Source organism: Triturus cristatus, chromosome 8 (assembly GCF_964204655.1).
Source record: "Triturus cristatus chromosome 8, aTriCri1.1, whole genome shotgun sequence".
Lineage (NCBI taxonomy): Eukaryota > Metazoa > Chordata > Amphibia > Caudata > Salamandridae > Triturus > Triturus cristatus.
The window spans coordinates 317,558,137-317,585,474 of record NC_140591.1 but is presented as its reverse complement, the minus strand read 5'-3'; the positions used below and the strand labels follow the sequence as shown (position 1 = coordinate 317,585,474).

Genomic DNA, 27,338 nt, shown 5'->3' with positions numbered 1-27,338 from the left:
TAAGGCATTTACTGTTACCCAACACAGTGGTACTCCTGTTGTTGACCTCAGAAGGATGAACAGCTGAGTGGACTCGCTGTGATCTGAACCTATGACCCCAATGTCAGACAAACCTCTCCAGCCTGGATCCACTAGGCCACCATAGTCAGCTGGAGTGTCTTAAGTGTTACTGAATGCACTGGATCTATTAGAAAGGTGCTCAAGGCATTCCTCATGAGCAGTTGACGTGGAGGAAGGAGTTAGTGTCAAGGGTACAGGAAGAGAGGTCCATCACTGAGGTGCATGTCCGCAGGAGGCCATATAAAGACAATCCTTTCTTGAAGCTTTGGATCGGAAGGCCATAGATTTCTTTGCTTCTCAACATTCAGGAGTCCCCGCAGACGGTCTCAAATCTTCTTTTTGCCCCATAGATTTCTTTGCTTCTCACTATTCAGGAGTCCCCGCAGACGGTCTCAAATCTTCTCTTTGCCCTGATCATTGGTAACGTCACATGGTTGATCTTTTATCCCACTCTTAGCCTCCAACAGCCTTGTATTTACTGCCAAGCTTCTAGGGTAGAGCAAGCAGTGGACACTGAAGAAAGTAAACATAGCTCTTAGAAACAAGCTTACTTTCTCTTCCTGCTGCTCCCTGAGTGAAGGGGTGGCAGCTGTCAATCAGCGGTTCCTCAAGATTCCACTAAGTGACAACGTCCGGCACTTGTACTGTTTTTCTTATGCTTATAAATAGTTTTTTGGGGGCATTATTCCTGTTTATATTTCATATTGTATTTTTGGTATTTTATGCTCCTGTGCAGATGACTGATTATTTTATCATTGCTTGCTTACTATTGTTAAAAATGTAATAAAGAATTGAAATACGAAGACAGCGTCCACGTGCATTGCTGGAAGGACAGAGGTCTTGGCTTCATTGTTACTCTTGATAGTATGTTGCAATGTTACCTCAGAAGTTGCTGCTTTTTTGGTGCTGGCGGTCAATCACCCTGCGGGAGCTGCAAAAGGTTGTGTTTACAAACCAGGGATGGCTGTTCTTGGAAAAGGTTATATTTGCTAATGTCAGAGAAACTCTTACAAACCCAGATCGCACTCAGATACAAAGTGCAGCGAGACAGCCCCAGTTCATGATTTGCTGTGTTTTACTCCTCTTTTTGTAGTTAGCCTGAATTGTTGAAACAAAATAATATATTTTTTTAAAAGCTTGACAAGAGGTTGTTTGTAGACGGGTCTGCCACGAGTCGTACCCCCAGGAATGGGCCAGCCAGCAGTTACGTCAGGTGGGCTTCACCTGTAGCCATAAGGAAATGATGTATTATGTTTTCCACCTTTTTTGTGTTTGTGCAGTGGAATGTGCTACACATAAAGGTGGTCATGCAAGGTACATTTATGGGATAACAATAAAAAAAACTTTGGCTACTCTTGGTCAGTGAGTAATTAATAGGCTACGATTGGTGTTGCAAAGCCCACCTACACCACTGCCTGACACAAGTGCAATAAAACATGGAATATGTGGAGCCTGTGCAATAATCCCCTTCCAAGTCCCTGTTTGGAATGTCAGCAGGATTTTGTGAGATTTCCTAAATGAAAGGGGTTCAACAAGACCACTTGGGTTCCCAGATGTAAGCACTAGTTAATTTTTTAATTTTTTAAAAAAATTAGTAGAGTGCGAACAGCCACCCTTGCATCAACTGTGGAGATGTTTTGTGTGTGTGGGCGTCCTTTGGACAGCAGGACCTCATGGGAATGTTATATTGAAAGCTTCAGGAAGCGCGCCGCCACTTTGAGGCAAGCAAATGGGAATCTGGTTGCACCTTTTACAGGCTTGACAAAGGTTAGCCGTAGTCGCTGTACCGGTCACATGAGGCATCATTGTTCCTTCATTGCTAATGTTCCTTGTTCTTGCACAAAAGAAGTATTCGCCTTTGTATGGGGTTTGTGTGTAAAAATGCTAAACTTGTGCTATGTTTTCTTGTTTCAGGCAGTGCATCTCAAGGGAGATTTCCACCCTCTCAGTAGATGTAACTTCACAGCAAAAACAGACACAGCCTTTGAGTTGGCAAAACCTGGGTCACCGGATGAAGAAGGCCTTGTGGGATTGAGTTATAGGGCCTTGTCTCCATATGCCTGTGGTGCGGACAACATGACAGCATTTCAAAATGTTTGCAGGAACGGGATGGCTGTCGCCCCTGTGTTTGCAGACAACTGTGAACCAAAGACAACATGTGACATGGCCTATCACAATGCGTGTGATGTCATCAATCTCAACCATGTGGATAAAACAGCTCCAGACGAAAAGCTCAGTCCTTCCAGATTAGGAAACATTTTCTCAACTCCTCGAAAATGGACGAGTCCCCCGGGTGAAAGGCCACGCTCGATGCATACGATGGGCCACTCTTCCACCTGGAATGCGCTTTCCTCTCTTAAAAAAATGGGATCTTTCAAAAAATTGAAATCATCTGTCCTTCAGGGGATTCAAACAAGGGATAATGCAGATGTTTTGAAGGAGGGTGAGACTGGAAGTCCAGGGGGTCACGTGCAGAATGGTTTGTCTGTGAATGTTAGGACATCCAACCGTCTTTCGTACCCTGGTCCTTTCCAAGACTGTGCCAGTGCTTCAGACAAGCTGGCATCAGATGGTTCTGATGCCGAGGACCGTGAAGACACTTTTTTGAGGAGCACTCACAGATCAAGAAGCATCCGACGGGCCTACGGTGTGGGGCGTATAAACTTGCAGGATACGGACAAAACCCGCAACCAACAAACTTGCACGCAGGCCCATTCTCCATCTAGCCCAGAGGGGAAGATCTGTGAAATTGTTGTAAAAGACCCAGAGAACAACAGAATCATTTACAGAAGAAGCAAAAGCACCGATAATTTGAACTTTCTAAAGAAGAGCTCGTTCAAGCGGAAGTCTACCTCTAATCTCTCGGATACACCTACCAATGAACAATTGACACCCCAAAGGGCCACAAGCACTTCTTCTACTGACTCCGATAAAGTCAATGGGAACTCTGGGAGGCGGACAAAGCGGTGGAAAAGTCCCATTCGGGCAAAAGATTTTGACAGAGTGTTAAAAATTGTAAGCAATGTTACAGATGTTACTAGGAGAGAGGGCTCCAAATGCGCTACCCCTTCTCCTCCAAAGGCAGAAAACAGCAGGACAAGGCTGAACAGCCAGTTACATGATGACTATTCACGCAGAGTTTCCAGCAGCACTGAAAACGACAGGAGGAGGGGTGTGTCGCCTGCACGCAGCCAACATCCGCCCCATCCAGGATCTCCCGCCACTGAAATCCCTTCATATGATCATGGTCTTGGTGCAGGGGAGACTGCAGCTAGCCCCTCAGTTACTATTAGTTGCATGGGCCCCTTTGCCACTGATACATTCTACCCGTCCAGTGATGATCCAAAGTGCTGTTTGCAGTTTTCACCACAGTCCTTACAGTTTAGCACACCAACAAGACCCTCCATGTCCAAACCTCAAAGCCCAGTGAATGAAAAATCGCAGTGCAATATTGCGCTTAACTGTCCCAACCACCGCAGCACTTTGTCTCTGAGCTCCATGGAAAGCGAGGAGAGGGTCGAAGCCCCGCTTTCAAAGCTCGGGAGAAGCCCCACCTTTTTCCAGGATTCTGGGACTGCTACGTACTCCGATGACGCGAATGAAGATAGCGGAATCAGCAGCCACTCCCAGCTGAGCTTGAACCTCACCAATGAGGAAAAGAAGGAAGAGGTAAGGTGGGGTTGCTTGAGGTGGCAGTGGTTGACATAAACAAGTAGTTTGTAGTGTAGGCAGCGAATATGTTTTGTGTTTTTTGTGCGTTCTCCGGCTTTTTAGAATCCTATAAAGGAACACAGTAGGATGTTCAGGGGCACAGGGGGCAGGTAAGTTTGAAGCCGGCACCTACGTGAACTCTCGCTTTCTGTCCTCCCCGAGAGCCCATTATTAGTCTAACTAAACTCAACAGAATTGGGTAACTCGTGGTTGAATTTCCCAAACTCCACACAAAGATGTGGGCGCGCGATCCCATAGTTCCTCTCACTACTGAAGCTTTCATTGTTCAATTTGCTAATTGATTTTTACTGAATGGTTTCTGAAGGAGCTCCGTGACTTAATAAGGTTATGCGTAGTACCACCATAGTAGAACTTTTTGTCTAATCAAAGGCACAGATAATTTGACTCTGTATGGACACAGCTGCCGCCATTCAAATAACAAAATAGGGCTGATTCACCCGCTCTGGTCACCGTGACCTCATTTCGCTGGAGTGCAAGTGGTTAACGTGTAAAGCGTGGGAAAGGGATGCTGGTGCAGAGGCCAGCCCATCGGTTGATTAATGTGAACAGCGTGTTCTGAGGAAGGAAGGACAGGTAAATGAACGTTTCGACGATGTGCCCACAGGTGGTAGAGCCAAGCACTCTATAGTGTACTTATAAACACAGCTCTCAACCACGTGGGCAACCATCCAGCAATTGTACAGCTCACGGTGCCTCGGTGGCTAACATGGGCGTGGGTCAAAAGTCCATGCAAGCAATGAAAAGAGGTGCAACAACTTACCTTTCGTTTGCATCCTCGTGAGACAAAGGCACAGCACCAACAATAATAAGAGGTGCAACGACTTACCTTTCGTTTGCATCCTCGTGAGACACAGGCGCAGCACCAACAATGAAAAGAGATGCAACGACTTACCTTTAGTTTGCACCGTTGTGCAACACAGTTGCAGCACCAGCATTGAAAAGAGATGCAACAATGTACCTTTCGTTTGCATCCTCGTCATTGAAAAGAGATGCAACGACTTACCTTTCGTTTGCATCCTCGTGAGACACAGGCGCAGCACCAACAATGAAAAGAGATGCAACAACTTACCTTTAGTTTGCATCTTCCTGCGACACAGGGGCATGACCAGCATTGAAAAGAGATGCAACAACTTACCTTTAGTTGTCATCCTCGTGCGACACACTTGCATCACCAGCAATGAAAAAAGATGCAACTACTTTTCTTTCGTTTGCGTCCTCGTGCTACACAGGTGCAGCACCAGCATTGAAAAGAGATGCAACAACTTACCTTTAGTTTTCATCCTCGTGCGACACACTTGCATCACCAGCAATGAAAAAAGATGCAACTACTTTTCTTTCGTTTGCGTCCTCGTGCTACACAGGTGCAGCACCAGCATTGAAAAGAGATGCAACAACTTACCTTTCGTTTGCATCCTCATGAGACACAGGCACAGCACCAGCAATGAAAAGAGATGCAACGACTTACCTTTAGTTTGCATCTACCTGCGACACAGGTGCAGGACCGGCATTGAAAAGAGATGCAACAACTTACCTTTAGTTTGCATCTTCCTGCGACACAGGGGCATGACCAGCATTGAAAAGAGATGCAACAACTTACCTTTAGTTTTCATCCTCGTGCGACACACTTGCATCACCAGCAATGAAAAAAGATGCAACTACTTTTCTTTCGTTTGCGTCCTCGTGCTACACAGGTGCAGCACCAGCATTGAAAAGAGATGCAACAACTTACCTTTCGTTTGCATCCTCATGAGACACAGGCACAGCACCAGCAATGAAAAGAGATGCAACGACTTACCTTTAGTTTGCATCTACCTGAGACACAGGTGCAGGACCGGCATTGAAAAGAGATGCAACAACTTACCTTCAGTTTGCATCCTCGTGAGGCAACAGGTGCACACAAACCATGAAAAGAGATGCAACTGTAAAGCCACGCGTTCACCTGAGTCTAAGTTTGAAGCCTGGGTGTTGTTTCATACCACGGTTTTTGGGAAGTCTCTTCACACACTCACACTGGCCCTTCAGAGTCTGCCTGCACACGTTTCCACCGCGCAGTGACGGTGTAGTGAGGTAGGTGCTTCGCTGACTGTTAACCCATACCGACGCCAACGTGCAGTATTGTCGAGGAGGTGGCGGCACGTGGCTGGTCTTGAGTCCTGCATCGGGAGCATGTTTCAGAATGTTTGAGAGTGAAATGTGCTCGGCGTCTGTCTTCTCTATGACACATTTAGATTTCAGGCGAGAAGCCAGTTCTAGGTACAGGTGTGAAATGGGTGGCATTGCTTTGCTTATGTTTGTGATTGTCGCGTGCTGCCATTTAGAACAGCGGTTCTTAAACTTTTGACTTCTGTGGACACCTACTGAATAAGTAGTAGAAGCTGGGGGACGGACCCACGGACTAAGCCATTTCTGCCAGCTGAACCTCAAAGCAGTTCACTAAAATACAGAAGCAAAAATAAATTAAACAAACACACTACAGGAAATATTTCATTTATAAGTGTCTCAAAATGACGTTTTTTTTTAAAGGCGAAGCAGTGTACTAGATTCTGTCAATCACATTGTGTTTATTGCTTCTAATGCATGATTTTTTTGTCACCAGTGTTTCAATTGAGCCGCTATTCTTCCATACTTAATTCTGTTTGCTGTGCTTGCGCTGCTCCCACGTATCAAAATACGGATCCCAGCTTAACTCTTAACTTCAAATTAATTAAAATTTGGCCTCGCTGACCCCAGGTTAAGAAACAAATTCCTAGTGCAAAAACATCCTGTGTATGTCAACAGATACTAAGGTTCTGTGAACAGTATGCTTGTTTGACTCCACCCACGCCTTGGTGATACAGATACCGGCTGAGTGCAGTGTTCTACCCCCATCTACTGGTAACAAGAGGAATGGCACAAAGAGACGGATTATGCTCATACACATGCTACCTATTCAGTCAACGCACTCATACAGGCATTTCATCAAACGAGCTGAAAAAGGTGGCAAATATTCACAGAGGAACGTCCTCCTTTTAACTTCTGCAAGTTCGAATTAAGACTTTGAAATGTGTTTGTCCGTCAAAGATTGACAGCTCTCCTAGGTGTTCAACCACACTCTTTGATAGTTATGATATTTTGCCATATTATTGGTTAAAAATCTCTGGCTTCACTTCAGTCTATAACTGGTCCTGCCTGAATTCCCTGAACATCCACCGGCCACAACAGAGCATCCCTTTTAATCTACTCTATTCTTTTTTGACATCGACACATTGGCTTGAATTGAGTTAGGCGCTGCCCACGATCACGCAGTGCCAGAGTTTTTCAAAGGTTCCCCTGACTCAGTTAAGCAAACTCGGTTCACATCAGTCAAACTGAGCCGCGTGGAGGTGCATCATGCAGCGAGCACGTGGCATTGCATCGTTCAATTTTGAACACAGTTTTATCTTCTGATCTAATCAGGCCTCTTGGGTGCAATACGCTAACTGCAGTTTGTTGAAGTCACACAGCAGTTGAATACGCGCCGCCTGCTTAGTAACCTTTCTAGTGATTCCGACAGTATATTGTACAGTTGGGGGTGCCTTTCTTGTTTGTTGGGGCCTGAGTGGGACTTCATTGCCCACAATCCAGCTGAGCCCTTAAAGGAGGAGGGGAAGGCCCATCTTCGCCCAGAAGAGGCTGAAGAGGGCCACCCCTCTTAGCCTCCACTTTCACGTTTGGTCCCTTAAGTTTTTGATTCATTATTTGGTTTCTTTTCCTGGCCACTTTGTAAGGACCCACCTACTTGTTGCTCCAACAGTAGGTGGGTGCCTGTGTTGTTTCTTGGGGGATGAGTGGGACTTTATTGCTCAAATCTACCTGATCCCCTAAGGAGACTCCTACCAACTCACGATTTGTAGGTGCAAATCATGCCAAGTGTGTGTGTGCCTGGGCAAAGAACTGGCCAAGAGCGTGTCCGTCTTCGCTCAGAAGAAGCTGGGCCATCCCACTTTAGCCTCCACTTTCATGTGTGGACCTTTAAGGTATTGATTACTGATTGTGTTCTTTCCCCTGCTACTTTGTAAATACTCACTTACAGAATTGCCTAGCTTATTGGAATGGGGAAACGCAAGTCCTCTGAGAATTTGGCCAACCCTCAGAGAGGTTCTTCACTCGATGGGTTCCTCCAGCGAGCAGTAGGTGTCATCAGTGAGGCAACTGAACTTGCTGAGCGCCGCTCGTCTCTTACGCCTACTCTTCCAGTGCACTCAGTGTCAAACAGCCGAGGCTCTTGCACCTTCATTCTTCCACTACTGCTACAGAGCCGGAGCGCCTTTCTTCCCCAGTGCTTTCCGAGCCACTACTAAATGTATCCTGCTCCACAACTAGCTGCCAGCCAGCAAAAAGGAAGAAGGTTCAGTCATGTGCCAAATCTAAAGCTATCATCTCATCAACTGCTAGCCCGAAAGGGGATTCTGTTGCCATGCTGGAACACTTACTGCAGAGGCAGTGATAGCGTTGTGTAGCAAAATATCTGTCATTCTGGAGGCCTGGTTAAAGCCAATTTATGAACGTTTGGGGGCCAGTGACTAAGAACTTTGTAAGTTAAGCATAGCCGCGCCACCACAGATCCTAAATCATTCTCCCCCGCCCCCTCTGGTGCACGTGCTACACCTCCCTCCAATGGTTTACCCAATGATGACGAGAATATTGGGCAGGTGTTAAACTGCCGTCCTGCAGGGACGGGGTCCAGGCCACAGAACCCGGCCAACTTTGTTACCTCAGGTGGAGAGTAGAGTAGCCTCTGTGCCAGAGGGAGAGGAAGAGAAGGCATGGCAGCGGGGCAATGGGATGCCAATTGCCTCAGTAAGCGAATCTCTCTACGGTCAATCTTCCTCCTGAGCTTGCCCTTACGTGGTAGTACTAGAGATTTGTCCTCACTTGGCACCACATAGTATTGAATCCTTTGTTCAACAAGCATTGGAAATGCAATAGGTCTCGCAATTGCTTGAGTTATTGGCATTGTAATGTCCTTTACCCATGTATTATGGAGTGTATGTGTGCAGTGTGTAGTCGAATTATGTGGGTTGGAATTGTTAGCTGCGGAATTGTGTGGTATGGAGTGGATTTGTGTAGTAGAATGTATGCTTTCAATGTATGCTTTCAACACCTATATACACTTGGCTCCAAAGCACAGCAAGCATGTGATAAAACCACTCTACTAAACAAACATGCAGCACTCCTGGAGCTGCTCCAATAAGAAACATGCAGTGCTCCTGAGGCCGCTCCTAATGTAGTAAAGTTAGCAGTGACCCAGCGACTGCTCACAACGCTAAACAAATAAAAGTAAGTGGCACTCGTCAAAGTGGAAAGCATTGCTAGAGCAGCCACTAAACCACACACCCCAGTCACAGAGGAACAACAAAATGTAACCCATGACAATTAAGAACAAGCACTGTCAACACGAGCAGCGAGGGCACTCACTGAAGAATCATCCCCCCTCCACAATGCCTTTTATTTATGTGTTGGTTTGGAAAACAGATAAATAATAGGCATTGTTATTTACAATGCCAATAGCTCTAAGTGCGTTGCTGAACATTGGAAACCACTAGCTCAAATTAAGCACATTTTTAGAAAGAGTTGCCTGACAATGGAGGTACCTGGTGAGGGCATGGGCAGAGCCATTCCCCTCCGCCTCCATCATTCCCCTGTCTTTTATGCCACATAATTTGGTGTGAGAGGAGGAAGAGGATAGGATAGTGGCAATAAAGGGCAGGAGGAGGTGACAGGGTTATTTAGAAACAGGTAGGTTAGGAATTTGGCATCCTACTGACTCCATAATCACGTGGGCCGACAGGCACAGGTCAGAATTTTACTGTACTTGTATATGATTGCATTAACAAAATTCAAAGCCGTCCCAATAATGTGTTTGTTTATGCTAATAAAGGTTTGTGGTATGTTGACTTTTATTGACAAACTCTACTCCTGGTATTCGAAGATTCTGACCTGATTGTGACTACTTCTGTCCCAGCCCCTGCTTTTAGAGGCAATCTTTTATCGGACATGTGAAGGCTTCTGAGGGTTTTCAGACGCAATGGTGTCACAGTGACATGTGGCGGCTATGACCTCAGCATTTTATAGAATGTACCGAAAAGGTCAGAGCTGACAACGTTGTACCTGAGGAACTGGGTTTAGTTTTGTCATTGGCTCAACATCGTGTTATTTTGGGTAAATCACGTAATCTCCCTGTGCCTAACAAAAATGAATGTGTCCTTGTGAAACGTACCTGGTGCTCATGTAAAGCGATCCAATACCTTAGGGTTGAGTTTGCGCTATATCAACTGCAAAAGAAAAACTGGCCTGGCATTTGTGATCTACCCCTAGCCGTAGCCGTTAGTCCATAGTCCTTCAAAGCAAAGATGGCTGACCGTCCCTTACCGGCGTTTTAGCTGCGATAACTTGTGTGATTGGCCTCCACTCCCCGACACAGTCTTAGGTGCAGACATGTGACTGACTTGTCCCAACCGTTCCAGAAATCAGTCAGGGGAAGGAGGAGAGATAATCTTAAGAGCATGTACCATCTGCTTTTGTGCTGCTGCATGGGCTATCTAAACTCCTCCTCCTCCGGCTGCTACAGTGGGGTTACTGCTGGGCATGGCTCAGCGCGCCAGCCTTCCAAAGAATCACTCAAACTGTTAATCAGCTGCTTAACACTGCACAGATGTGCGACACAAAGCGCAAACAATCAACGTAAAAGGTGCACTATGTGCAAATGTGTACCGCCATAATATGCAAGCAAAATGTGCCCTGATACAACTGTATGCAAATGTGCACCGCCATAACATGCAAACAAGCAGCGGGCAAATGCACACTGATACATCGCGAAAGCTAGCAACATGTAGATATGTGCAAATAAACAACATCATAACATCTGCTCCAACAGTGACGACTAATTGGAAATGGGGACCAGGTTCGAGTTTCTGCATTCTGGTCCCAGACAACTCATCACTCAGTTCAGAGTCGGTATCTCTTAACTCTGGAGCAGGAGGTTGCCCACCCTGGGGAGGCGCGCGTGCAGCAGCTAAGCGCTAGGCTTAAAGAACAAGCGCGCATGCATATCTTCTGTCTGTACGCATGCGTGTTCTGCTGAAACGCTGTAATGAAAAGACACGCAGAATGCAATGGAAAACCATAACAACAATAGATCTCGCCAAGGCGAGCAGCACATGCTCTGCGTCGCTAGGCGAGACCTAATTAAAAAAATAAGGCACTGCACTGTTTTCACGCTACTGTTAGCCTTCTGTATTCAGTAGCATCAGATATTTTGATGGTCCATAGGGTAAGATGGGCGGGTCCTGTGGATAAGAGCTTGACAGGTGAATGTTTGATTGTTAATTTTAAGCGCCCTACAATTGTTCAGAAATTGCTGGCTAATTGTAAGTCTCCTACTGGGTTACTTCTATAGTCGCTTGCAGCTGGTACTTATAGCTTTTGCTTATAAACCCAGACTCCTTCCTTCTAATAGTCTAGCTCCCAACACTCAGTTGGGGGCGTCAATTTTAACTGATGTTGACTGACTGGAGCTACATGGTAATGATAGGCCCCATCTGTCTCCTTACACTCCAACTTGCTGCATTTTTCTATTTGGGTCGCCAACCCCAGCTTCTGACACAGATTACATCCATCCTGTTGGAGTTCTCCTTCCTTCATCCCCTGGCCTTACTCTAGAGTGCCCTTCTAACACCCATGTTAATGTTTTGCAACTACCACTTCTCATCCCGCATCCACCCAATGTTGTCCAGTCCCATACTTTGGTGCCTGCTCAGCGGTACCCAGCCACTCTTTCTAATTACTTTCCTCCTTCGGCCTCAACATCAAGCATTTCAGCTGTTATTAGTTGGAATATCACTGGGATCAATTAGAAATGAGAAGACCTAGAGTGGGTTCCACTTCTAGATCATCATAGAAGTTGCCCTTTCCAGGAAACTTGGGTGAATAAGAATGTCTTCAGAAATGGTTTCAAGAGCTATTGTGTTCCGGTTATTAGGACTAAAGCTGGACGTCCCTCTGGTGGTTGTTTATTTTGGTGAGCCATATATTGACCTGCTCTGTATAGAGTTACCCATTGCGTCATTCGATATGCAAGAGTTAATCTTCACCTACAGCAAGGGAACCCCTCTCATTCTGCTTAATATTTATAATCAGATCTCCGGCATTCAGAAGGAAACTCTAACTCATTACCTGCTGGATGAGACCCTAGTTTTCTGTTCTAAGTCCCATCATGTGATTGTGGCGGGTGATCAGAACCTAACTTATGAACCGCATGGTATAATTCAAGACATGTGCCACAAGGAGGATCTAGATTGGGGTATTCCTCCGTCAATAACTCCAGTGAAGTGCCACTTTACTAGGGCTGCCCTCCAAATTGAAAATCTCACCCTAGCACACGACTTGATGCCTCTCCTACGCCTACTTTTAAAAGAGGGGCTTATTCTAGCCACATTGCCTGCATCATCTTAGATGCTAGGATATGGTGGCTGATGGAGGATATGAAGGTGTTGACGGGAGAGGAGAGTGACCACAACCGGTTGGCCTTAACTATGTAGTACTTGATTCCTTGTGAATAGTCCCCATTATCTCAGCCCCATGGGCAACTTTTGGAGGCTACTAATAACCATAGGAATGTGCAGTGGGAGGCTATGTCTCCTGATCCCAAAGTGCTTGCGAGCATGTACGCCACTGTTGCTTACCACATGGTGGTAATATCCGACAACTGCGGTGTAATGATTTGATGTCAAGTTATTTTCTGGCCATAAAAAGGTGTTCTTGAGGATTTCAGGAAGGTCCTTGAGAAGGTTAATTAGTTTGGGCAGTTTTCCATACAATGTAGAGTGGCAAAGAGCAACCTTTCAAAAAGCCATGAACAAAGGAGCAAGCCAGACCAGGGACTGCAGAGTTTTATATCTCTCTGCAATAAGGCAAGCTAAGGCAGAGTATGAAAGTAATGAATGGCATGATCTCTTAGAAGCTTCCACAAGCAATGACCCAAGGAAATTTCTGGTGGTTAGTGAGTCAATGTAGTGGGAACGTAGCCAAACCTGTGGAGACTTCGATTCTGCCTTATGAGTGGGTTGCCCATTTCGGAAACCTTTATTCCTATTCACAAGGAATTGACTCGGTCTCTATTAGTAGTGAGGGTGACTCTGTCTGTTCCCTAGAGCTCCCTTTTACACCCAGTTTTCACTTTAGCTGAGACAGAGGCAGCGATCTCCATCCAGAGGAGCGGCAAGGCACCTGGTTTGGATAAAATCTCAGTGGATCTTTTTAAATCAGACCAAAGTATTTGGGTGTCTTATATTAATGCAGTCTCTAATGCAGTTTCGGCGGGTGCAGCGATACCTGGCTCGTGGAAAGGGGCAGAGATTGCTCATATTTTAAAGAAGTCAGAACATCTTGTCCAATTACCGCCGATTCAGCCTCCTAGACAACCTTCAAAAGATTTTTTGTAAACAGGTCCTGGAGAGATTATTAGAATGGATTGATGATAAGGATTTAGGTCCAAACCAACTTCTTGACCAGGTCTTCCTCTTCTTTATGACCAAGTGGAAGACTGGACATTGGTGGAGGAGCCCTTTTTTACTTTATTCATTGATTTACTAACTGCTTTTGATTTGGTTCTCAGGGAAAAACCTTGAGAGGTACTTTTAGAGCTGGGGAGAAATTGCTTAACATTATTGTGCGCTTGCATGAGGGAAACCATGCCAGGGTTTGCTGTGGTGTGAACGGTGAATTAACCCAGGAAATTGCCATTGATAAGGGTGTCTGCCAGGGTTGCGTCTTGGCTCCGACCCTCTTCCTTCTGTACATTAACAATTGTGTTAAGTTCTTGACATACGGTATGAATGATTCTCCCATACTAGCATGCCAGAAAATATCCCGCCTTCTTTTCTGTGGACTCTTTTGCTTGCTATAACTAGGTTTGCAAATTCATGTTGATCATTTTAGCATGTTTTGAATGCTACATGGCCTTGAAATTAACACATCCAAAACCAAACAGATGACTTATTCGAAGAGGAAGCGGGGGGACTTTTAGCCTGGAACAGGAAGTGTTGGAAAGGGTCAAGGAATTTGAACACTTGAAAATTCATTTGGCTGACTCTGGATCATGGGCATAACAGATCTCAAAAAGTTATCCTTTGCTAACCCATAGAACGGTGCCATTCTTAGATTTGACAAAAAGGCTACCTGGTATCCAATTCTCTCAACAATGGACATTTATAAAACTCAACCAAGGGGTGTTGCTTAATATTGCTTAGAGCTATGAGGCTTTTGCCCCACGGATTCTCTGGGGACCAGTGAGAACAATTTTTATAAGAGCTCTCACAGGGAGAGGCACATCCCTTGTTCCGCTTAGATTGGATCAATCTTGGCCTTAAACCTGTCTCTGCATTAGCTTCATTAAGGCCACTACTATGCATATGGGCTGTCGAGGAGGGTCTTTTTGACATTCTTAACCTACACAGCTCTAACAAGATCAAGTGGTTAGCCTATGTTAAAAAATCATTTTACGGTCGATCTGGGTTTAGCTAACCTCTGGGAAGAGCAATCCTCCAACACGCCTACTGTCTTTGCTGACGTAAAAGCTAGGTAATTGGATAGAGTTATAGCCCACATTAAATTGTCTAATACCACAGTTAGTCGCACAAGGCTTTTTTTTTTTTACTATATAAGAGCGTGCCTAAGGCCAAGAAATTTTTTAACTCTATCTACCCATCTTTGCATTCCCTTTTGTTTAATCTATTTTTGTACATTTGTTTTTAACTGCTTGATGATGAAGTAAGATGTTCGAACTGTCAATAAACTTGTGCTTGTAAGGCGCCCCTTTAACAGATGTATAATGGATAGGTGGACTGAGCCATCTTGCTTGGGTTTAAGTGGATGGGAGCTCTATTGAAATATATTTACTTGTTTACTGGCGTCACCTTAGCCACAGGACAGCCATTGTTGTTTCCCAAACTCTCTGTCTGATTAACATGAGCTACATTTTAATGTCGCTGGTCCTCTTGTATGGGAGATATGACATGCCCAAAGGCGCGTGGTTCTGAGGCGGGACTTCCTGGATGACGTCTTGTAAACAGCATCTTTGATGGCTTTCACCTGACATGTTAATAATGCTAGGGTTTGACTCAGCTTAGTAATTTTGAGGTCTGACTGGTCCTTCACAGCAGTGCCTATGCAGTGGGTAAAGTATATGGACCCCAAATAATATAGCCACCTCTTCACACTCACGCTTTACACTAACAGACTTTGCCCCACTTCAACAGCCCCCCTAAAGTTAAATACATAAATAACATGCGCTGCGGAGGTTATGCAAACGGTTATATGACATTACCACTCACGGTTTTACAACGCAGATTATACAACTCATACCACTACCACGCATTTACATTCACTCACATGTGAAATACATTTTTCACGCAATCCACTACCACACATAATTTTACCACGTTTACTTTTACATTATTATTTTAAAAATGTTAATTGAAAACATTAATCTATTTTAAACTTTATATTTTTTTGGGGGGGGCAAAGCCCCCCCTAGACTTGTGTGGTGAAAGCAATTGCGATGTAAACAAGCATTAAAAATGCAATAGGTCTCGCCTTTCATTAAGTTAAAGCCATTTGCTTTGCTATACAATACCATTAGCAAAGCAAATACCTTTAACTTAATCAAAGACAAGACCCATAGCATTTTCAATGCTTTTTTATTTTTTGCAACTTCAACAATCCAGGCGTTACTGTCTCTGAGGTGTCTGTCTTTTGCCATCTTGCCAATCAATAAAATCTTTATTTTGGCTACGAAAACTATAATAGATGCAGTACAACAATAAACAAATCATCTAAAATATACCCAAATGAATATGAGCAAGCACTGGACACAAAAAATCAGTCATCAATTTTAAAATGTTATTCTTTCATTATTGCTTTGATACTTATGGTCTAAGACACAAAAGATGCAAACTGCGAAACCAACTTCAGTTGAATGCAAATGGTGTAAGAATAAGAGAGCTGGTCTGCAGGGTCTCAAAAAGGCATTATTCAGCATGGGTCAAATTATACATTGTTACACGGCGTGGTCCTGCTGTGAAATTTCGCACCACGGCATTGAAACAAAGAGCGCCACACTACCCGAGTTTGGACCTCTTGGCACTACAATTTATGTTTAGGGCATGGGCTGCCGCTGCTAACAGACCGTTCACATTCGGTCTGTTTTGGCTTTGAGAATTACGAGGGGTAAAAGTGGAAGGTTTGGGCGAGGCTGAAAGACTCTGCAAATTCATACGAGTTCGTACAGAACATTGCAAAGCCTAGTGAAGGGTGAACAATATTGAAAGTAAAAAGTCCACTGGAGGGCGATAAAATGTAGCAAATGAAAATGATGCCATAAAAGTAAAATAAAATAGAAGTGACCACCAGGACCATCATGCCATATGTGAGCAGGGGCTGACTGGATGAAGAACGGGATTTCCACAAGCATGGTTAAGACGGGGGGAGGGAGGGAAAGCGAAAGCGCGCCATGCGCGCGTTGTGCTGAAACGCCGCGACCCGTACGCGTGCACATCTTTTGTCTGTCCGTATGCGTGCACATGAAATCCATAATGATTCCAAAAGGCCCTCGCATGGCAAGGGCAGCGCATGCACGCTGCTAACGCCAGGTGAGACCTAAACATGCGTTTTAATAACATTTCTTGGTAAACCTTTGTGGTAAAGGCTGTTCCCCATGCAAACGGGACTCAGGGGTTGGAATAAACCACTATTGGAATGAACCACTGTATATGTTCTTCTTGATTTATATTAAAGCAGCCAGTATTCCGGAAAAGTGTTCCACTTCGCAATGGAACAAGCATTGGCAAAGACAGTAGGTCTGGCCATAATGTACTAAAGCATGTAAACACAGGCATTCTCAAAAGCAGTCTGCACGCACTAAAACATTACAGGCTGGCCTATTGACCTTGTAAAGGTTCTTCTGCTCACTAGGTGCTGTCCAGCTCAAGCAGAAAGTGAGAAGAGGGGAGACACTCGATGCAGCTTTTTTTCTTACAGCAGGCTGGACCTCTCCACCTTTTGTCCAGGGGACACTTTTTGTTTTGTTCACCACTGGAATGCATGGGGTGAGTGGGGGGGATAAAGGCTATAGTCTGTTTTGCAAGGAGCATTAATGGAGCTTAGTTTAGGAGACAAAGATTATGTTTATCTGTTCCTATCTGTGAGTGCTTCTGGAAACGAAGTGCAGCTTTACCACTAGGTTTTCCTAAGCTGTAGGGCCCCTGTGAGGAAGTCCTAGTCCATCTTTGCCAGCCCAAACTGATATATTATAGCTAGCCGAGTTAGTAGGTGTACATGTTATAAATCTGTTGTAGCTACTACAACTTGAAATAGAATAGCGACTGCCTTTTGGAGCAGAATACATTGGGCTGCTGGTGTGGCTAGTATCCCAATGGGCCTTGTGGTATAAGAGAGATTGCAAGCACCAATTTCTAATGCCACCACAGCCTGTTATCAACACCACTCCCTGAAAAAGAGGGGGTGCTTCTTAGCAGCAGTGTAACAGTGTGATGAATTGTGGCGCCTCAAAGCACGTCTCTAACTGGTCAGCTCAATACGCCGTCTTGCTGCTTTGGGCATACAAGCCCATGGTCCCTGGTGTCAGTATGGCTAGGAGAAAGGGCAGGCTGGAGTGCTACTGACCTCTCATAATAAACTAAGTTTTGCATTACACAGCCACACACGGGCAATGCTTCATTTGTGAAAAAACAAGTGCCTTGCCCTTCTCAGCAGGCCACTCCAGCGTGCATCGCCTATTGCCTCTCCCAGAACTGCCAATGGCAGTATCAGCACAACTACTATTTATCACACTCCTCCAAGAGTGACAATTCAGAATATTCCAGGCCCCAAAGCAAAAAGAATGGCTTGGGAGTCATGTATTAGTCATTTTGTAATGCATACTGAATGAATTAACAACTATTGTGCTCGTCTCTAAATTAGACAAGTGCACCACCTTGTGGCAGACTATCATAAGTTCCAGAGCTGACAATTAAGTGCCGGTGCCGAGCCATCAGCGCAGGCATGCTAGCTGCAAGCTGCGCAAAGGAAACTCCTAAAAACCCGAATTTCAGCTGAGTACCACAAATCGAGCAATACCGGCGGTGGCATGGACACAAACTGTCTACCAGTGGATGCCAAGCATACACAGGAGGCTGGCACATGGCTGGAAAGTACTGTAACCCTTCTGTCAATTTGGTCTCTGTAGACCGCATGTAATGGGCACGTTTGGGCACAAAAAGGTGAAAACTGTTCTCGTCTATGAGTTGCTTTGCTTGATGAATCTTGTGCCTCAGGGTGCTCCAGTGCCTGGATGCACTACCAGGAGCTACAACCTATCCCCCATGGCATCAGTGCTCACACACCAGGAACAGTGAGGGTTCTTTCCAAGAAGGGTTCTGCATTCCGCAAGTAGTTCCTGCCAATTACTGCTGATCCTAAAATCAGTGCACCTCATGCACTGCAATTGAAAAACTCCAACGGAGGGGGAATAATACACCTAAAACCCAATAGTGTACAGTGACACAGAAATAGCACTGCATTGGTCCACGCCACGAACCACATTGTTGTAAACTAATGAGGAGAGGAGATTAGCCCCAAGCAACCAGGGACTAAAAGGGGCTTGCGTAAAGCCCATTGCTGTATATGCTTTGTGTTCAAGATAAAACGTTTTGGCTACTGCCATATGATACTGGGTGCCTGTATTTTAAGCATATTTCATCCACATATGTAATTAGAGTTTTCTTTCCCCTTTGAGCACCTCTCTAGGGGGCATATTCTAAAGCACGGCAAGTCCATGTTGACACGAAAACATGGGCTTCTATGGGAATTCTCTGCGGCATATTATCAAGCCCATTATCGCTGCTTTAGCAGAAGTTAGCAGAAGTTTTCTGCCGCTAAAGCGGCGATAATTTTAACGCCGGTACTTGATAATATGCCCCAAAATTTCGTTAGCTCTTGTGAGTTAAAAAATACTTTGAAAGCCTTTCAGTAAGAGTATCATCAACCCGGACTTTACCCGGGACGGTGAAGTTTGATGTTTCTGGACTAAAAGCTTTTAAAGTTTCAGCCAGTTTTTAAAAAATCATTGAAGTACCTTGGTACGGTCATGCGATCAGCAACTCCGCTTCCCCGGGTAGATTGTAGCTCCTCTCTAAAGCTTACTATTCACATTGAATAACTGTAAATCTTACACTTCCTTGTGCAGCCTGGCGTTCACCGGAGAAATCTGAAACTCTTCATAAACCAGCACTTAAGTCCCACTGGCCGTTTTTATTTGGAGATGAGGAAAGTAGCCCCCAGAGCTCCAGAGAAGATTTTGAATCGGGACTGGTGCTCTTTATTTTTAAGAATCTGGGTGTAAACATTGCTTTTAATTTTAAAGCATTGGTAGCTCTCTTGTAACTGGTATTCCATCACCGATGCTTTTGTCCTCCTGGGAGGGCGCACCCAAGGATATGATGGAAAATTTGCACACTCCTCCCCTCAGCGTTGTCTCCCTCCAACAAACACCCTCTTCAGCTATTGTCAGCATATGAATGTATTTACCTAACTCTAGATATTGTGAGTACGGTAGAGGTTAAGGGAGGGCCAGCTGCTCCCTGGACTGCCCCTTGACTTGCACAAGTATCTCTGTACCAATCTGGCTGCGTATCTAATTTTGTAATTACGCAGCGGGGCATCTTTTAGATCCGATTTTTTAAAAATCTTCTTACACTCTCTACCGCACCTCCTATTCAACTTGGTTGGTCAGACCACTTTGCTGTTCCTTTTTCTATTGTTTCTTCTTCGGCCCCCTTGCCCCGTCTCTCTGTCTTGCCAAAAACCCCAACTGGTCTCAACTTGATATGAAGGCTCTTAAGGAGCAGCTTTTGAAGACCACTCCCTATATGACATCTCAACTGGACCTGGATCAGCTCTTGTTAGAACACTGGTTGTCAGAGGCTATTGATTCCACTCTTCCTCTCTCCACCAAATCTCAACCTAGAGTGCCTCCCCATGCTCAGTGGTTTACCGACTCTCTTAGACTTGATAAAAAACACTGTAAAGTTTTGGAGAGACAGTGGAGAAAGCACTATGTGCCAGAGGCCAAAGTAGCCTATCTGGAGGCTCTGAAAAATACCATGCTCTATGCAGATCAACTTGTGCTTCCTTCTACACGGATAAAATTATGACTGCCCAAAACTGCCAGAAAACCCTATTTAAAGTTGTGCCAGAGCTCTCCTCATCAAGTACGTTCTTACCGTCCCCTTCACTTTCGCTACATCATTGCAATGAACTTGCGCTGTTTTTCCACAATAAAGTTGTGTCTATCCATCGCCAGCTTGGTTCAGATTCCTCTCTTCAAGACAGCTTCATCTTCCCTAGCATTCATTGTTTTGATCAGGTCAATACTGCTCCTCCGGACCTCTCATTTGTTGAGTCCTGTCAAATTAAGTTCTGTCTCCCACTTGATTTGATCTCTCTGAAAAACCTTCTGGGAACCATCAAGTCTGGCTCCCCACTTGATCCTCTCCCTTTATCTAAGCTCAGAATTTTGGATGATTCTGCCCTTAGTGTGATTCTTACTTGTCTCAATTCCTCTCTAAATCTTGGGCAGGAACCCCGAAATTGGAAGCACGCTCTTGTGCTCCCTTTGCTGAAAAAGACTGGTCTGGATCCACTCTGCTGGTCAAATTACTGGCCCATATTTCTTCCTTCTACCTTTTGCAAAGTACTGGAAAGACACATTAACTCTCAACTCTCTGCATAAGTTATTCCATCCGTCACAGTCTGGCCTTTGTCCTGGTCATAGTACTGAATCGGCTCTGCTTGGGGTCGCGGAGGACCTTCAGGCAGCAGCTTGACTGTGGTGGTACGGCAGCGCTCATCTTATTGGATTTGAGCGCAACCTTCAACACGTTCTCGCATTCAGTTCTGGTCTTGTAGCCTCAGGAATTGTAGGTGTGGCCTTGCAGTTGCGGATCTCTTTTTTTGGAGGAATGCTCCTTTCAAGTTTTGTCACACTCCTCAAAATCTAACTCAGTGGCCGTAACCTCAGGAGTATCACAGGGCTCGATCCTGAGTCCTCTACTTTTCAATATATGTGTTCACGCCTTGGCAGACATTGCGGAAAAATCTGGGTTGACCATCTTTTTTTACGCAGATGAAAAGCAGATTATTTTTTCTCTTTCTTCTGCTCAGCATAAGGACCCTTCACTACTTCAGCTTGGACTGCGTAATATTTCCTTGTGGATGTCCAAAAATGCTTTCAAACTGAATGGCTCCAAGACTGAGGTCCTCATCTTGCGGAACAATCCCGAGCTCTGGGGAGCAAGCCATTGGCCTGCCTCTTTAGGACCGTTCCCGGCTCCCGTCATGAAGGTTAAGAACTTGGGTTTTACTATTGATAGTAAGCTTTCTCTTGGAGCCCTAGTGTCTGGAATCACCTCAGCTTGCTTTGCGGTCCTTAAGTGGCTAAAGAAAATCCTCTGGCTAATTCCACCGGCTGCCCAAAGAACCGCCTTGCAGGCCTTGGTGATCTCCAGACTTGACTATGGTGATGTATTGTATTTGGGTGCGGACATGGCCTCGGTCTCCAGCTTATTCAAAATGCGGAGATCCGCCTGCTTTTTCGGTTGCCTCGGCACGCCCCTGTTTCCCCTCTGCCCCATCAACTTCACTGGCTCAAGGTACACAAACGTATTAAGTTCAAGGCCCTTTGTTACATGTTCAGAGCTCAGCATGGCTTGGCCCCTTTGTACATACAAAGCCTTGTCAAGCCTTACCAACCCACACGTAGACTGAGATCGGCCAGCCTTTCTCTTTTCTCAGTTCCTAGAGTGCGGCAGACCCGCATGGGAGGCTGCTCATTCTTTTACTTGGGGCCTACTTTTTGGATTTCCCATCCGTTGGAACTCAGGTCCTGTCGGTCTCTCCTGGCCTTTTGTAAAAAGTTGAAGACTTTTCTTTATACTCTGGTTTAATCCCTCGCTTCCTACTACCTCAACCTCGATTGGCGTAAGTTCTGCTAGTGTATGATTTTTAAATGAAAATAATTTTTATCGGGGGCATTTCACTCCTTCGTAGGTTTTAGAGCCACTTGGTAAGTCAAGGACTCTTACATTGCCAACCAAATGGATGTCTGACCGTGAAGTGCCGGGAAACCCTGTTGGGTAACTGTGCGCTTTAGAAATCCTTTAAATAAATGAATGAATAAGTAAAGCCCTACTAACACTGTCAGAGAAAGTGGTGTAGACAAGGAGAAAATTGTCCTGGTACAATTGGGTCCCTTTTCCTCCAGAAGAGTGGTACAATACAGCTATAATCCAGGTTCCGTGGACCCTTAAGGGCCATGGGCCCTGATTCTACTAGTGCTAGCTCTGCCCCTGGTCAGCGCTGTGTCTACTCCCTTGTGCTCAACGACCCCCCCAGACGCCCAAGGTGCATGTCTTGGTCCAGTGACGTACAAGCGTTTGTGGAAATGCATTACGTTTATGAGGCTCATAACATTTTCGGGCTATGTTTCCTCTAGTCTTATCCTGGTTCAGACTTTCATTTTATCCTGTCCTCTTTAGTGGTTTGAAGTTGTGTTAGTGCATCATACGGAGCTATCCAAGCAGCTCACATCACACTACATAACGCAAACAACTCCTCACAGCAAAACACGTCACAAGGAAAGCTGCAATACAGCGCACTTTAAAGATTTTATGCCTCTAGTATAGCCTTAAAGCCCTCTGTAGCGGGATCTACCGGCCATTAAAGGCCCGCTCCAGCATTAAAGGCCCAAGATGAAGGCGAAGGTCTTTAACAAGGGAGCGGGCCTTTTATGGCTGGTAGAGCCCACTATGGAGGTCTCTAAGGCTATTATAACATTCCGCCACTAGAGGGCCTAATGTTCTAATTTGTAAAAATAAAGGCATCTCAGAGCCCGAGTGGCCTTTGTTCACAGCGATGGCTGTGAAATGAAAAAAACAATTGGAATGCTGCTCTCCGGGCCTCTACCAGCCATTGTCATTAATGGAGCACTCAACATTCCAATGTTCTAATATAATTCAAAGTATTGTTTCTTTGAAGGCCTGCTTCACACCATTCATTAACAGGACTACAGCTCCACCTTGTGGTACCTTACTGTCACTGATCTGGACAAATTGGTCAATTAGCTGGATTCTGGTTTAAACATTACTGATTTATTGTTTGAAATTTGTTTTTTCTTTGTGTAAGTTTCCATGAAGCATACATTTATGTTCTTAACCTGCTTGCATTAAATGCTATATGTACTATTAATGGTTGCAAATTACTGGTCATAATGTGGGACCCATTTGTTCTGCGAGTGCAATGCCATGTCCATGCAGCTTTTACAACAAACAAATGATGGACGGAATGCTGACAATGCAGACATTCTCCCCCAGTCAGGAGATCTGGGTTAAATCCATCGTTCTTTTGCCCACTACGCCACCCCAGTTCAGACATGGCCATAAGCAAATCAGTCTTGACCCTGTGCCTCATGGGAGCAGTCCAGCCCGAACTGCCAAGCCATGTCTTCCCTGGACCGGAATCAAGCATCCTAGGACCGGTTTCTGGCTATCAGCCGTCATCAGCCAGGATAGCTTGACTCCAGTGGCGTAGTGAGCACGGGACCCACGTCTGGGCATACCCATCCCACTTAGGGCGAAAAGCGTTACAACAAACAAATGATGGACGGAATGCTGACAATGCAGACATTCTCCCCCAGTCAAGAGATCTGGGTTAAATCCATCGTTCTTTTGCCCACTACGCCACCCCAGTTCAGACATGGCCATATGCAAGACTGATTTGCATATGGTCATGTCTGAACTGGGGTGGCGTGGTGAGCAAAATAACGATGGATTAAACCCAGATCTGTGACTGGGGTGAATGTTTTGCCATTGTGCAACATTCCGTCCATCATCTTGTGTGTTTTGCTGTTCACCCTATGTGGGACGGGTATGCCCAGACGTGGGTCCGTGCTCACTACGCCACTGGAGTCAAGCTATCCTGGCTGATGACGGCTGATAGCCAGAAACCGGTCCTAGGATGCTTGATTCCGGTCCAGGGAAGACATGGCTTGGCAGTTCGGGCTGGACTGTTCCCATGAGGCACAGGGTCAAGACTGATTTGCATATGGCCATGTCTGAACTGGGGTGGCGTGGTAAGCAAAATAACGATGGATTAAACCCAGATCTGTGACTGGGGGTGAATGTTTTGCCATTGTGCAACATTCCATCCATCATCTTGTGTGTTTTGCTGTTCACCCTATGTGGGAAGGGTATGCCCAGACGTGGGTCCCTTGCTCACTACGCCACTGGAGTCAAGCTATCCTGGCTGATGACGGCTGATAGCCAGAAACCGGTCCTAGGATGCTTGATTCCGGTCCAGGGATGACATGGCTTGGCAGTTCGGGCTGGACTGTTCCCATGAGGCACAGGGTCAAGACTGATTTGCATATGGCCATGTCTGAACTGGGGTGGCGTGGTGAGCAAAATAACAATGGATTAAACCCAGATCTGTGATTGGGGGTGAATGTTTTGCTATTGTGCAACATTCCGTCCATCATCTTGTGTGTTTTGATGTCCATGCAGCTGTCAGTAAAATTTCAGTAGAAAAACATTGATACATAAGATACCAATTCAGTATTGGGAAGGGACACCTACGACCTGTCTCTTTCAGATACCAAATCTGTCTCCATTTAAGAGTCAGAAAAAGTTTCTGACTTCTGAAATTGGATTAGTACATAAGAAAAAGCATTTTAAGCGTCACAACACTAAATTGGAGGGTTTACAGCTGTTAAAGTGCTTAGCACATCTGGGCCTAAATTACTTATCAAGTTACATGTATAGAGAGCTCTAGTTTCTGTGAGGGTTTCACCTTAAATACCATACTAACTTCCCTACGGCCAGAGAATATAAATTGTGACAGGGTAGGTGGGCAGAGAAAACTGTTGCAAAAATATACATCATTTTCATAATTCATAGACTAATTGAATCATTAAAGCACCATAGAAAGTCGACAGATTGTAAGCTACAGTAGTCGCGTTAGTATATAAAAACTCTTTTTTAAAGTTTTTTACATATATGATGTAGAGTATATGTTACCCTTGTTAAGCACAGAGGTGCGATCTTCAAGGTAGTAAACAGGGTTTTCTCACATTGGTTGGTTCTAGCATGGTGCAAAAACAACAGTTGATGGACAGAATGCAGAACAATGTCATACATTCACCCCAGTACAGAGATCTGGGCCTAAATCCATCGTTTTTTTGCTCACCATGCCGTTCCAGTTTGAACCCAGCCATATGCAAATCCGTCTTGACCCTGTGCCTCATGGGAACAGTCCAGCCCGAACTGCCAAGCCAGGTCCTCCCTGGACTGGAAACAAGCATCCTAGGACCGGTTTCGGGGCATCACCCCTCGTAAGCCAGGATAGCTTGATTCCAGTGGCATGGTAACAACATTGAATTTGACCTTTGCATTGTTGTAATAAACGGATGAATGCAATTGGATTACTGCACTTCAATAGCATGCTTTATTGGGCCACAATTATTGAAACTCTCATAGTACAGATATTTGTAAATATAATTAGAAGGTGAACCCATATAAATGACAAATTATGTTAATGACTGCTTAATGGGGTGCACCACCTATTTTTGTAAAATAATTATTAAATGCAGCTCCCTAATGAATGCACATAAGGAAAGTGCTACTGTGCAATTGCTGTGACGTCTTCGCCTTTCCTCAAATGATGTGTTCTTCCTGTTGGACTGGGGCCCCCAATACCCCTGTGTTATTGCTGAACTTGTAATTTGGGGCAGAGCGTTCAATGCTCATGTATTTATGAGGGCTGTTTATGGTCAAAGACAAGCACAACTGAAAAGTAAATGAGCAAGAGTAGTTACCTGAGGAAGGTGGCTAATGCATTGCCATGTACTCTTCTTTAAAGAGATGAGTCTTCAACTCTTTCCTAAAATGGAGCAAATTGTGTTGCTCCTGTTGAATAATGAGGTGTTTTTCCAGATCCTGGATGCATGGATGGAAAAGGCCTGCTGTCGTGTGGTTTCTTGTTTACATTTCTTAGTCTGCTGTCTGATTGTGTCCCGGCAGAGTGTTTGCCAAGATCCACCAGAGATGGTGAGCTGGTTGGCAAGATAAGCGGGGTTGCTGGACGTGATAGCTTTGAAAATGCTGCAGCTGGTTTTGAAGAGAGGGTGAGCCGATGGAGTTCCATCAGAAGGGAGAGGGGTGATCCTATTTCTTCAGGCCCTGGTTGAGACGTGCTCCAGTATGTAAGATGCCTCTCTGGGGTCCCAGTGTGGCATCCGGTAGGCCATGGAGTAGGGCATTACAACTATCCAGATGTAAAAGTATGAGGGCTTTAACAGCAGCTCGGAGTCACTTTCTGAAGAAAATAGTGTGACTTTCTTTAGAAGAGAGAGCTGGTACTAGGCCATCTTTTTTTGTTTTTGTTTATTGTCCTTGACAAATAATGGGAATTCTGTCTTGGTTGGGTTCACTTCAGGTTGGCACTGGACATCCAGGTCTCGTTGATGTGCAAGCAGTGTTTGAGGCGTCGTATATCTGAAACAGTGGAGAGTTTCAAGTTGAGTTGTGTATCATCAACATCCAGGTGAATCTTGATGCTTTTTGGAGAAGAAGGAGACAGTATGGAGTTCTGGGGTACTCCACAGGTGATAGACAGTAGCGGTCCGTGGAGGTAGTTCGGTGGGGCAGTGAGGCGGGGCGGGGGAGGGACAGAGTGGGGAAATGTAAACACCGGAATATGGATGAACGGAGATAAGTACACAGTCAAATAAATAAAACGAATTTTGTTGCGCGCGCTGCATCGCATTTTGCGATGCAGTGCGTGCGCAAAGGAATTTATTTTATTTATTTAAATGTGTACTTACCTCCGTTCATCCATATTCCGGTGTTTACATTTCCCCACCCTGCCCCTCCCCCGCCCCGCCTCACTGCCCCACCGAACTCTCTCCACGGACCACTACTGGTGATAGGCATCTTTTGTGACCTGGGCGTTCCCACGTGAAAAACATGGTGTTGGCTGGAAAGGTAGGAGTTGTGTCCTGGTGGAAGATGCAGTCAAGTGATAAAATTGACTTTGGAACTTAAACACGTGGGTAATTAGTCCACCTTTGGCACTTGACCAAATGTTGTCTCATTGTATATGTTACTTAATTTTGTGCAGAAAAATGTGACATTTAACATATCCACGTAATTTACAAATGGCAATATATAAAAAAACACTTGTATGTGGCCTTGAATCATATCACAACCCCTATTGATGTACAGCAATCTGTCTAGTTTTAGTCCCTGGGTTAGCTCACTAGTTTAATCACTAGGTTAACACTATATAACAGTGGTCTTCAAACTTGTTATGCCATGCCCCCCAGTGTGGGGGGTGCAAAAGGGGGAATCATTGTGCCCCCCTCAGAATTGTTCACTATTATTTTATTCAATTGGCAATCTTTAAATATGTCTATACAT

At 45.1% G+C, this 27,338-nt stretch overlaps 1 protein-coding gene across 3 annotated transcripts in view; it reads left to right on the top strand.

Annotated features, from left to right (window-relative positions):
• Positions 1–27,338, top strand: part of SPATA13 (spermatogenesis associated 13) — a 158,203-nt gene that overhangs the window by 3,235 nt on the left and 127,630 nt on the right. For all 3 annotated transcript variants that reach the window (XM_085621600.1, XM_085621601.1, XM_085621599.1), the window contains exon 2: positions 1,975–3,729. In XM_085621600.1, the coding sequence (XP_085477726.1) occupies positions 1,975–3,729 (1,755 nt within the window). The remainder of the gene's footprint in view (positions 1–1,974; positions 3,730–27,338) is intronic.